Consider the following 13,303-nt stretch of genomic DNA (forward strand, 5'->3'; position numbering starts at 1 on the left):
ACAGCCTCAACTCTTTCAGCCTGTCTTCACAGGAGAGATGCTCCAGCCCTCTGACCATCTTCATGGCTATCCTCTGAACTTGCTCCAACACTTCCATGTCCTTATGCTGGGAGCCCCAGCGCTGAATGCAGTACTCCAGGTGGGGTCTCATGAGAGCAGACTCCCTTGACCTGCTGGTCAGGCTTCTTTTGATGCAGCCCAGGGTACAAAGATTGGCTCTCTGAGCTGCAAGCACATATTGCTGGGTTGTGTTGAGCTTCTCATCAACCAACACCCCAGGAGTCTTTCTCCTCATGGCTGCTCTCAATACATTCTCTGCCCAGCCTGTATTTGTGCTTGGGATTGTCTTGGCCCATGTGCATGGCCTTACACTTGGCCTTGTTGAACTTCATGAGGTTTGCACGGGCCCACCTCTCAAGCCTGCCAAGGTCCCTCTGGATGGCATCCCTGCCCTCCAGCATGTCAACCACACCACGCAGCCTGGTGTCGTTGGCAAACTCGCTGAGGCTGAGGGTGAACTCAATCCCAGTGTCCATGTTGGTGACAAAGATGTTAAACAGTGCTGGTCCCAATACTGACCCTTGAGGAATGCCACTTGTCACTGGTCTCCACTTAGACACTGAGCCATTGACGGCAGCTCTTTTGAGTGCAACCATCCAGCTAATTCCTTATTCGCTGAGTGGTCCATCTGTCAAATCCGTGTCTCTCCAGTTTAGAGACAAAGATGGTGTGTGGGACAGTGTCAAATGCTTTGCATAAGTCCAGGTAGATGACATCAATTGCTTTTCCCTCATCCACCAATGCTGTAACCCCATTGTAGAAGGCTTCACTAAGAGCAAAATTGTGCCCGACAAATTTGGTGGCCATGTGGGCTGTCACCAGTCACCTCCTTATCTTCTGTGTGCCTTAGCATAGTTTCCAGGAGGATCTGCTCCATGATCTTGCGGGGCACAAAGGTGAAACTGACTGGCCTGTAGTTCCCCAAGTTTTGATCTTTGGTGTTTTACCAGGGTAATATCCACAGGTCTGGGCCAGGGAAGGGAGGGTCACTGTGCTCTAGAATGACCTAACCTAACCTTAAGTGTGGGTGGTCTAAGAAGGACTTGGAAGAAAGAAGATAAGAAGAAACTTCAAAGGGTTCTGTAAACTGGTAGATAAATTTACTAAAGTCATTGAGATGGAAGTGACACACTGGTGTGTAGACAGTAAGTTCAGTTACACAGGGATCAATGTCGAAAAGGAAAAGCATGCTGGGTGAAATGACAAGTGGGTGAAAGATGGTGGGTAGTGAGATGTTGTGGCTTTAGTGATCAGTGGGGTGAGGGAGAGAGAACACTGAATATTTTCTCATCCTAACATTGCTACAATATAATGCTCTGTTCTGAACCGCTTCCTGCAAGTGAGATGGAGACCAACTGATGGAAGAAAATTAGGAAAAAAATTTCAGAGGAACTGCAGGGGTTGTTTTGTGAGATTAGATTAAAGGAGCTATGAATATGTATAGCCTGGCAGGGTATACACAAGATAGAACTACAGGAATGATCTCTGCCGGAAATGAGAATATAAATCGTTAGAAGAAACAACAAAATAGTAATTCCTGTATGACTTTTCTCTTGCCAACAGATGATGAGAACTGCCCTCCTGACATATTTGCAGTGGGATTTGAAGAGATGGTTGAATTAAGTGCAGGGAATATTGTGAATGCCAGGTAGGTAAAAAAAACAACACAAGAATAACAAAAAAACCCACATCTCAAAACAAACAGAAAAAAAACCAACTGAAAAAGAGCAACCTCTCCCCCAAAAGAACCAGGCAAACAAAAGCCTTCAGAGCTGTTCTTTTTTATGGTCAAATGTATAGAATATTTCCACCCAAGTCTGTTGCTTGTAATCATAGCTGGAAATATGTTTGCCCATTAACAAATGGCACTGGGATGGTGTTGAAAGTGCTCTTTCTCTGTGAACTTCTGTACAGTAGAATACAGTGTGTTTTTTCAGTCTCCGTAGTCTTTATGTTGACAGAGAAGAATTCTGATGGTTGACATTGATTTAATCGCTTGTCCTTAACCCCCTGTCTGATACTGGAAAATCTCAGTGATTACAAACATAATTGGCATTCATGTGGGAATTCTAAAATAAATGAAATATCTCTGTGGCTAATTGCATTTGTTCAAATTATGGCTAAAGAAGGAGTTTAAGGCAAAACTTTCTACAGCTTAGCATGTAGGCTGTTGTGTATGCTGGTCCGTTTGAATCTGAGTCAGGGTGGAACCCTGAAGATAATATTCCCATTGCTGATTCATCAGGCTGACCAGTTGTCTGTTTTGGGAATGACAAGTTACAGCAGTGCTTGGTATGGCTGCTGGGCTGGCAGTATATCTGCATGTATTAGTTGACTGGAGATAAGAAAAAGCTAGGTCTGCAGAAGCAAAGGTATATATACACCCATCCGCAAACTTTCAGCTAAGAACAGCCAACAGCTGTGGGTAGCCAGTCCTCCCAGTGAGAGAAGATCCAGAGATGATCTCCTCTTCACTGTGAGCACAAGGAATCTTACAAGTCATGAGACTGACATGGATTTTTGTTCTTACGATTATGATTACTACAGTCAGCTTCCAGGTATCCACAGTGAATGGGGGTATCAAAAGTAATGTGAGCATGGATCCGTCTATGCATAGTAGACAAAATCCCTCTCGTGTCCAGAAGCAGGGTAACTGTACTTGGGCGCTGTGCCTGGGCTCACAACCTGACCCTGCTAACGTGGGCTGGCTCACAAGGTATTATCTGTCTCTGCCATGCATCCTACAGCACTTCCAGTTCTACAGCCTAATGGGATGTCTGTAAACCTACGGCATAGTTAATCTGTTCATTTTATTGACTGTATGTGGGGTTTTTTTATTCCATTAAATGATTTTATGTTTGTTCCAGTACAACAAACAGAAAAATGTGGGGAGAGCAGCTTCAAAAAGCTATTTCCAGGACTCATCGCTACATTCAGCTGACATCAGCACAGCTTGTTGGTGTTTGTCTTTTCATCTTTGTACGACCATATCATGTCCCCTTTATCAGGTAAAAAAACCCAACCCAAAACAAAAAAATCCGTGTGTCTTCAGTAACATCTGCTGTTGGAGTGTGGCCAGAGAGGGTGGGAGTGGTTTTTTCAGCTTGGTGGGAATCATGCAAATCTGAATTCTGGTCTCAGCTCAGCGTGGGGGAGACACGTTTCCAGGCAGCAGTAGTCTGGAGACCATCCTCCTGGGTAGCTCAAAGGTGGCCAGGTAGCCCGAATATCTTCCTCCAGTTCAGCTGGGTATGCTTCAGGTGGCCAGTCAGGCTGCAGCACCTTGTTTGAGTGCTGTCTTTCTGGAAAAGGAATGACCTGAGCTACTAAGTCCACGAGTGTTTGAAGCAGCAAGTGAAGGCAAGTGCCTTCCTCTGCCTGAAGGGCAAGTTTTACCTTCTAACCCTCTCCTTAGTGTTTCTGTATGGAGAAAGGGCTAGTTCCAGACCTGAAAAGAGTGGTGGAAAAGGGGATTGGGGAAAGAGACCTGATTTTGCCTCCTGACGTTTTATAGAAGTGAGAGCTATAAGGACCCATTAAGTGTCTGCCTCTTCCAGAAGTCACAAGAACCAGAACTATGTGCCTAGTCAGGAGGGCGCGGAGCTGCATGTCCTCAGTTTACTAACACCAGCGTCTCTGGAGACTGACCAAACTCCGCTTCCCCTGCCCCTAGAATATTAGGAAGCCACAGGGATATCTGCATTAAAATGCCTTTGTCGTGGGCAAGAATTGTGCAGTTTAAGTGTAAATGGATAGGAAATGAATAATTAATCAAAACTGTCTTTGGGCATCTATAATGTCTGACTAATATCTAGAGTGATCCAAACAGTGCCCTTTGCCCCATATTAGGGGCACTGATTGGCCACTTGGTTTTGTGATTAAAATATCAAAAGCTGTCTCTTTCTTTCCTCTGATCTCATCTTCTGAGAAGATCAGTGCGGAGCTTGTGCAATATCAAGTGCTGTAGGCTAGGCAGAGTAATGCAATCCAGGTAACCCTGACCGTCTTGCATTGCTGCCTTCCCAGTAACCTTTCTTCAACATGATTTTTAAAAAAATACGTATTTTTGCTGATACAAAGCAGTCCAGAGGAGAAGTATTTCTGTCAGTTTTTGACTTTTCACCTGGCCTACAAGAAATTTGAGTAATCCAGCAGGAAGTGCATGGTTTAAATGGAAATTAGAAGCAGAGCAGCACGGTGGCTCTGTTGCAGCAGTCAGACTGCTAGAAATTGGATGTAGCCCTCTGAAACTCAAGAGAAAAAGGGCAGGGTCTGATTTTAGTGACCAAGTTTCATCATTTAATGCTAACGTGCTGCTATGTGTTATGTGGGCGTAATCAAGCCTAACCTGTATGCTTGTATAGTCTTTCCCATGTCTAGAAAAGGAAAACAAAAATGATCAGAAGTGCAGAAAAAGGCTTTTGCGCTTTACAGAGATTGAAGAGATTAGGACAGAAGTTAGAGAATAGAGAAAGAAAATGAGAGAGCAGCTGAAGCTTATACAGCAGTGAAATGATTGATGAAATACAAGCTGAATGTGCAGTGAGTTATCTCAACATAACCTTTGCCACGAATGCAAATCAGATGAATATCAGTCAGCCGTTTGGTAGGCAGGCAGCAGGAAGGGAGAACTCCTTGGAGTGAAAAGACTGAAAATGTGATTATTTCAGAGTGTTTAAAACCGATCTTTTCATAGAAAACATTGATGGTCCTCTTTTGCCTCCCTGAGGGTGTATTCTGGTGTTTTTCTGCAGTCAGGAAAAGAGAGGAAAATAAAGAGAGAGGTAAAAGAAAGAAAAGAGATGGGGGGTGGCGTGGTGGTGGTGGTGTAAGAAAATGAAGGAGGGGAAGAAAGAGAGCCTCTAAGATCTTGCATCATCCAGATCATGAATGCCTGACAATAACTCAAATGAGATTTGGTGGGTTTCCATGTGCCCCTTGCTTAAAGTCGGTAATATTCTTGTCCAGATCAGCTTGACTTCTATCTGGAAAGTAAAATTTTCTCACTGGGAAGGACATGCATGGTGCTGGGGTTGGTTACAACAATGATCTCATCAATTATTGTCTGACAGACAGGCATGCTTTATTCTCGGAGTAGACTGGCTATCTGGGAGAAATTACCCTGCGAGCAGGTGGTCTGCTTTGCCAAGTCATCTTTCTGTAGTAAAGTGTATGCTAATCATGACATTGAAATACTATGTAATTAACAACGTGGAGGCCCTAAGCAATTTGTCATCAGTACAGAACTCATTTTAGGAGCTAGGTATAAATACTTGCATCCAATAATCACTGATTTTATTGCATCTGATTTAAAAAATTATGGGTTATGATCTGGTGCTCTTTAATTGACTGAAAAATCTGGCACCAACTGCAAAGTCAGGTTTCAACACATAGTAACACTAATTAAATTGTTAACTGTCTGAAAAACAGATTCCCATATGTTCGAAAGTAAAAGGAAACAGAATAGTAAAATTCATTATTGTCACTATTTTAAAGATAGTGGTAGAAGTAAACTTGCAAAGTATATTCTGTAGACATTCCCAATATTTCAGAAATAATGTCTTGCTGGTCCATTTGGAAGGGACAAAAAGGGGAGGAAGATACTTTCATATAGTTTTATTTCTATATTATTATTATTGTATTATACTTAATTTGAAACATAAGTACATGAACATCATCAAGAAACGAAAAGATGTGCCTAAAAGCAGCAAGCTTTCTGGAGGGGAGAAAACATGGCATTGTAAACTGGATTTTCCTTCATGTTGTGGTCAAAGTTAATTGAATGTTTGTCCCTGCAGCTCTTCACTCTTTTCTCTTTCTGGTTTGTTTTTGTTTTTTTAAATACAGGGATGTAGCAATAGACACGGTGAAGACAGGAATGGGAGGAAAAGCTGGAAATAAAGGAGCAGTGAGCATTCGTTTTCAGTTCTATAGTACCAGTTTCTGCTTTATATGCAGTCACTTAACTGCTGGGCAGACCCAGGTGAAAGAGAGGAATGAAGATTATAAAGAAATCACACAGAAACTCAGCTTCCCAATGGTAAGCGTAGGTGTATGTTTCCTAAAAACATTGGAGATAAAGACCGTATCTTTACGTTATGAAAGCTGGTCTCAGGCTCTCTTTGATAACAGGTTAAGAAGTCATTTCAGTGCCATGAGAATGGACATAAAAGGAAATGGTAAAGAAAACTTAAAAAAAAAAAAGCAGCATGTTTCACAGGAGACCTGATACCACTCGATATAGCACTTGCTTTACAAAAGTACTACATCTCTCAAAAAATACAGTTGTCGCAGTGCTTGAAAAGTCCTCGCCTTTGAGCAATTTTAAGTCCCTCTTTCAGAATAGTGCAACTTAACTGACAAATCTGTAAGGCCTCATGGATAAGATCTAGGTGACTGGTTAGAGCTGGAGAGTATGATATATTAATAGTTCTGGCTGGCAGTAGATAGTAAGGGTTCCTGAAAGACCATCCGTTCCACTCAGTACGTCAGTGCTTTAGCTGCTCGCACTCAGGTATGATGTATCACTTCTTGGTCACTGATATGGTACTTTCTGTCCCCTTCATTTTGTTCTTGTGAATGTGCCGCTATCAAGGAACTGCTGACTTTTCTGAGTGTGGCAAGTAGGCACTATTGGTCGGCATGAGTAACTTTTCCCCTAAACCATGTCAAATCAACCACCCTCGTGTTTTATTTCACACTTTTCTCCTCAGGCCAGTAGATAACCCATGGGTTTGGTAGCAGTGCTCCTTCGCTTCCCTTAATGTTGGTTGCTTTAATTGCTGCAATGCTTTCTTTCTCAGGCCTTTCTGGAGAGGTCCTAAACCAGGGAGGGAACAGACCAGTTTGTGTATTCTGGTTAGTCAGAAAAAAAAGACATTTAGGTTGCAAAGCATAAAATTTTAACTTCCTGTTGTTCACAAGGTTTAGAGGCTTGGCACGTGCAGCATATCAGTCAGTTTTTTATGTAAGAACTAATACTGACAGTCTGAATATCCTGCATAGAATATCTGTTCCAAATGGCCATAAAGTTGTGCTTATAGTAGTTTTTCCTTCTAATACCTCCTTAACTATTTTACGTCCTTTACATTTACAATAGCTAGAGTAAATATACAATAGCTGTGTATAATGCATATAAAGAGTGCCCTCTAGTGCTGTGATGGCCACAGCTCTGGAACGTTTCATTTACAAATCTCCCTTTCAGAGGTTTATAGCTTAACTGGGCAGGGGGGAAAACTAGTTAGAGGATAGGATGTTAAATTTATAACTGGAATGAGTTTTCATTAATGTTTTATTTCAATACATTTACAAAACTGTGATGTGCACAATAAGATCAAATTTGGAGCTTGTTGTTACTCAGGACCTTTGTTGCTGAATGTGCCTTGGTACCAGAAGCACATTTTGTGTTATATTTAGAATATGTATGTGTCTGTGAAATGTGTTAGGGAAACAAAAATATATTTTTAATATTCATGATAGCCAAATTGTGACTATAAAGCTGGTGTCACAGCTTAGACATACCTTCAGGAAACACGGAGCAGTCTGATGCTCTTGTTTACAAAATTCAGCTCAGCAGGATGCAAAAGACAGTGAAGGGACCATTCTATTTTAGCACAAGATGGATTTTAACAAGTAGGTCCAGTAGTTAGTAATTCAGAGGGACTGAGTTGTATATTTCAGTGCATCTAAAAGGTGTTTTCATGAATGTGCTCTAACACTAACAGTATTTTTACATCTGAACTAGGGGCGGAGCATGTTCTCACATGACTATGTCTTTTGGTGTGGTGATTTTAATTATCGCATTGATCTAACCTATGAGGAAGTCTTTTACTTTCTCAAACGTCAGGACTGGAAGACACTTTTGGAATTTGATCAGCTACAACAGCAAAAATCCAGTGGAAAAGTAAGGCAATGTGTCTCATGTTCTTGAATACCTGCATGTTGGCTTGGTCCAGTTCCTTGAGAGCGTAAAGAAATTTCATTTTGAGACCCTTGTTCATAGTACGTGAATGTAGTAATTTGTTTAAAAATCGGAGTGTTGTTTGTGTGCAAGGAAGTTGATATATCACAATGGCACCTACTTCGTCTGTAACTTAATCAAAGAGATGGTATTTCTTTTCACAGATTTTTAAAGACTTCCATGAAGGGACTATTAATTTTGGACCAACATATAAATACGATGTTGGCTCAGAGGCTTATGACACAAGTGATAAGTGCAGAACCCCAGCTTGGACTGACAGAGTGCTTTGGTGGAGAAAGAAACTGCCTTTTGAAAAAACAGGTGCGTAGGATCTTTCCTCCTCCTTTATCTGAAAGTTGTTTTAGATTTCATCCAGAACCCACATGAGGGGATTTAATCTAGTAAATGGTGAGGAAGGGAGGGAGGGAGTTCTGGGCTGAGAGCTGTCTTTAGGCGTGTCCCATAGGCTTAGTCAAACCGCAGTAGCTTTCCTCAAGCAGATGTTCTTTTGGCTTCACTGGAATAACTTGCAGAGGTAGAGAGAACCCTTTCTTCTTCAGTGTGTGAACAAAGGCTTCAGGCTACAGGTTGAAAAGGTGCCGAGAGCTCGCTGAGGTTCTGAAAAAAATCCAGGTGTAGCAATCTAGAGATTTTTCTGTTGCTTTTCAACAGAATCATTAGTCCACATAAAGTTCCCATGTTATAACAACTAGATGGTTGTAACTGTTGTCCTCAGTAGATGTGTAAGCACTTTTCTGTAATTTCTTCTGCCTCTGTAATCATAGGAATATTTCTGAAGGTTTCTGGAATTGGGGGAGATTTCATTCATTAGTGCTTATAAAGTACTTTGAGATCATGAGTGGCCAGCACAACAGAAGGGCTGTTTTCACTTGTTACTCAAAAGTTACAATAAAAAAATACAGAGTATTTCTTTGCATATCCAGGGACAGTTTTCATAATTCTCTCAGTCTGCAGTTGCTTCTATCTCCCAATGTTTATAAAATCTGAAAAAAAATCATATTGAAAGTGTAATCACAGGAGAAATAATTTGATTTGTGCCTGCAGATGTGATTTTTCACATGCCTGGCAACTTCTGCTTGGAATCCAAGTCATACCATGAGTAACAACTACAGAGCAAAACTAGGGCAATCAGAGGGTACATGTCAATGTCTTGCAGAGTTATTCACTCTTATTTAAGGAATAAAAAATGAAAATGAGGAGCTTAAACCATTGGTAGAGGTATAATCTGGGAAAGAAAAACTGTATGAGATATAATAAGGAAGTTAAAACAGCCCTCTTGAGCTGCTGTTTCCGTTTTAGCAGAAAGAAAACCTTTCAGCATTTTCAATACATATTCCTTATTTTGCATAGCAGGGCTTGCCCCTGGGAGGACTTTAGCTGATGGAGTACACAGAGAACATAGGATCTATCTAGCTGGTCTGCAAGAGCCAAGGCAGGCTCCTTTCTTTAGAGCTTGTGCTAGCTCACGTGGGTATATAACAGATCCCTTGTCTCTTTGCCCACCTTCCCAGCCCTGCAAAGCTTTTGTAATTAGTTTGCTACCAGTGTTCCTCTCCTTTACTGCTGGTGGCAAAGCTCTTCTGCCTTTGGCTCTTAATTCTTTTGTCTTGCTTCTTTTTGCTGCTATAGGTTAGAGGACTACCTGCCTTCTGAGAAGAAAGTGTAGCCCCAGTGCGAGTGGTTAGGCAAAACCACTATATTCTCTGTTAACTTATTTTCAACTCTACAGAATAAAGAGACAGCTACCCAATAGTCCAAACATTGACCTAAAAACTTTTCCGTTATTGACAGCAATGTAATACCTCACTCTAGCATAATGTTTGGAGTACTTTCTGTCACCTTAATGCATTACAAAAGAAGTATTTGGAGGTTGGATTTGCATGGGTTTCCTTTCTCCCATCTCTTGTATATTATTTCTCCAATCCCTGTGTATTAATTCAGACTTGTGATGTATTTTGCAAGTACAGTGTCTGTTTCTATGCACAATAATGGGGCAGGAGGAGAAATACTAATATGACGGTCATCCCAGATTGTACAGGTAATTGATTGGGTGACATTCAGATTAACCATTTTGCAGGTGTCTTATTCTAGTGATCAGCTGTCTCTGTGGCACTCCCTGTCCTTTCTGTATTTTTGTTCATAGTCCCTAACTTGTAAATTTTAGGACACAAGCATTTCTTGGGTATGAATGGTATATACAAGAACAAAAAAACCCCACCTCGCACTACTAGGATCTGTGATGTGCATCCTAATAAAATAGCTTTTAACTGTTAGTAAAACTAGCTTTGTGTGAGTTTTAAATCATATTTTGTGCTGCATAGCTGGAGAGATCAATCTTCTAGACAGTGATTTGAATGCTGAAACTAACATCAGGCACACCTGGACCCCTGGAGCCTTGATGTACTACGGGAGAGCAGAGCTGCAAGCATCTGACCACAGGTAAATTCCTAAGAAAACAATCGGAGAAAGGGCTGCTGCGTTAGAAGGTGTCATACTGAATTACATCTTCAGTGAGGGATTGAGTCTGACTGTAACAGTAGTTACACCCTTAGTCTTTGTTCAGTATCTGTTTGGTGTTTTCTTTTCCCTTCATGGTGGGTTTTGTACCTGAGTGGCAAGTATCTATGGTCCTGTATTGATTTCTGCTGCACTGTGATCTCAGCAAGGGTTGGGTAAGTTACAGCAACAGGTATAGAAAACTGAGGACTTTGTTGCTTGGTTTTGGAAAGCTCCAATACCAAAACAAGCTGCTCAGATGGACATCTACTCAACTTGCTGTGGGAGAGGAGGAGGTTGGGACTGTGTGGCTTGAAGAGGTATAAGCCATGTACGTAGCGCCTGGTGTGACCTCTTCAGAGTAGTGAAGTGTTGGGCTTCTGGGCTTCCCTTTGAAGTGGAAGTGGAAGGAGGGAGGAAAAAACAAAGACCAGCACCTCTGGTTGGTCCATATCATTAACTTCTCTTTAGGGATATGAATGACCTGTGTTAAATTTGTTCACTGCTTCATGTCTCTGAAACAGATTTTGTAATAAATCCACATTGAAAGCTCCCTTGCGTTCAGAATAATCTTTGTCCCTTGCGTGCCCTATGGAAATGGTGCAGTATTGTTCCTCATAGCAGCCTGCTCAGTGACCCACAGCAGCTGGCTTCACATGGCACTGTTTTATGCAAGGACTGTTGCTCTTGTATGCGAGGACTGTTCTGTATTCCTCCAGCGATGGAAGAACATGCCTCTTGCAATCAATTTCTCTGTGTCAAGGCTTTGACATTGCTGTGTTCCATAAAGCACGGTGGAACTGCTGCACTCATTATATAGGACCCTGAGGATGCAATCTGTGAAACATGGCTGTTGTGCATTGGTTTTCTGTTTCAGCAAGCTTGACTGCAAAAACCTGCTTCTAAATTACAGTCAGCAGGTTTGCTTTCCCAAGGTTTGTGCTGGAAAAAGGGCTTAGCTATATCTTTGTGACATATGGAAATGCATTATGATTCACAGTGCTTTTAGAAATAGTTAACACTTCCTATATGTTTTGTTCCCTTTACTATTCCTTTCTAGCTCTGCTGTTGTTGCTTTCATATGTTCTGGTAATACATATTCCAGAGCCTGTATTGTAAGTAGGAGGCGGAAATTTTGACACAGAAGAGCAGCTATTACAGCCACTGCTCTGTGTGCTTGCAGGTGGAAATCTGAGAATGTGGATTGCATCCACTGATGTGAGACAAGCTTTACTCTTTCAGACAGCTTTCTCAATTTTATTTAGATCCAATACACAGAGAGGTAATTTGTAAAAAATGGCTGAAAAAGCTGGGATGTTGGCTGATTATAACGTGATGGGTTGATATATGTTTGCTACATAATCACATTATACTCTTATAGAGTACCTTGTCCTTAGTTTTTGGAAAAAGACATCTTTATGTGGCCTTGTCTAACAGAAAATAATGTATTGCCTCCTGATCTATAGATGTTTTGGGATACAGCTGTTTGATAACGAGTGAAGCATCCTGATGTTTTCAGACTGGCAGGTTTGCCAGAAGTACAACAGACAATTGTTATTTGAATTCCTTTACAGTCCTCACTATTAGATTGAGCTAATGCAAGGCTGTGAACATAATTAACAGTGCTCAAGGCATGTTCTTCCACTGCAGGGAAAATGAAACAGTCCACCAGATTCTGAACTTTTGGGTTGTATTGCCAGCCACAGCACTTCTTTGCAGGGAGACCTTAAGTAATTTGTTTCGCTTCTCTGTCTATGTAGAACATACATAATAATCACTTCCTTCTAAGGTATAGCAGGCTTAATTAAATGTTTGCAATGAGATTTTACACTGTGGAGTTAAAAATTACCATAGATGTATAGAGTTTAAACAATACACTGTTTGTCCTTCACACAACTAAGTGCTTACCTGTCCTACTGCTTGACATTGATTTTAATTTTATATAAGCATTTCCTACTGGGTGATGTTGATCTTAATTTTAAATCAGCATTTTTCCTGTTTTCTGTAGGCCAGTGTTAGCTATTGTAGAAGTGGAAGTTCAGGAAGTTAATCAAGCAGCCCGTGACAGTGTTTTCCAGGAAGTGTCATCTTTCCAGGGACCACTGGATGCCACAGTAGTGGTAAATCTGCTATCACCAACACCTGAAGAGAAAAATGAATTCCCTGAGGACTTGCGTACAGAGCTTATGCAAATGTTTGAGGATTATGGCACTATTGTTCTGGTCAGGTAAGTTTGGGGTCGGAAATGGCATGTCATCTATTCAAACACACAGACTAGAAATCCCCTTTTTGTCCTGACAAAATTAACTTTTTTTAGAAAATAGTATGCTGAATACAAGTGTTTTTAATATATTCTACCTCTCCTCAACCTGTTAAAAAAATAGTCTTAACAGCTGTCTTGGCTGAGTGAAGGAGAATTTTATTCAGTACAGCACCATAAAGCAGAAGCTTTGATGTGAATAATCACCTTTAAATTCAGGCCTCATTGCCATGCATTGCTTCTGCTGGCAGGTCCTTGGGCCCTGCTTCACTTTCTCCGAGTAGGTCTGCTCTCTTCCAGCTCTCTTTCACACTCACTAGGATTTCCTTGCTGGCTCACCTTTCTTTTGGGGGTCATTTTGCTTATTTGTTAATAGTACAGCTTCTCGCAGTTCTATCACCTACCAAGTTTGAGAGGGAGAGTGCGATACCTTCTGGCAGAGCAGTTTAATTTCATTCTGGTTGATTCTGTACAGGACTCCAGCATAGCTACAAGGCTTCTGTTTT

General features: G+C 41.3%; 1 protein-coding gene across 3 annotated transcripts in view; it reads left to right on the forward strand.

Annotated features, from left to right (window-relative positions):
- Nucleotides 1-13,303, forward strand: part of SYNJ2 (synaptojanin 2) — a 71,851-nt gene that overhangs the window by 46,573 nt on the left and 11,975 nt on the right. For all 3 annotated transcript variants that reach the window (XM_056343926.1, XM_056343925.1, XM_056343927.1), the window contains 7 exons: nucleotides 1,624-1,708; nucleotides 2,928-3,068; nucleotides 5,908-6,100; nucleotides 7,805-7,963; nucleotides 8,185-8,341; nucleotides 10,363-10,480; nucleotides 12,546-12,764. In XM_056343926.1, coding sequence (XP_056199901.1) covers nucleotides 1,624-1,708; nucleotides 2,928-3,068; nucleotides 5,908-6,100; nucleotides 7,805-7,963; nucleotides 8,185-8,341; nucleotides 10,363-10,480; nucleotides 12,546-12,764 — 1,072 coding nt within the window. The remainder of the gene's footprint in view (nucleotides 1-1,623; nucleotides 1,709-2,927; nucleotides 3,069-5,907; nucleotides 6,101-7,804; nucleotides 7,964-8,184; nucleotides 8,342-10,362; nucleotides 10,481-12,545; nucleotides 12,765-13,303) is intronic.

Source organism: Falco biarmicus, chromosome 6 (genome assembly GCF_023638135.1).
Source record: "Falco biarmicus isolate bFalBia1 chromosome 6, bFalBia1.pri, whole genome shotgun sequence".
NCBI classification, from domain to species: Eukaryota; Metazoa; Chordata; class Aves; order Falconiformes; family Falconidae; genus Falco; species Falco biarmicus.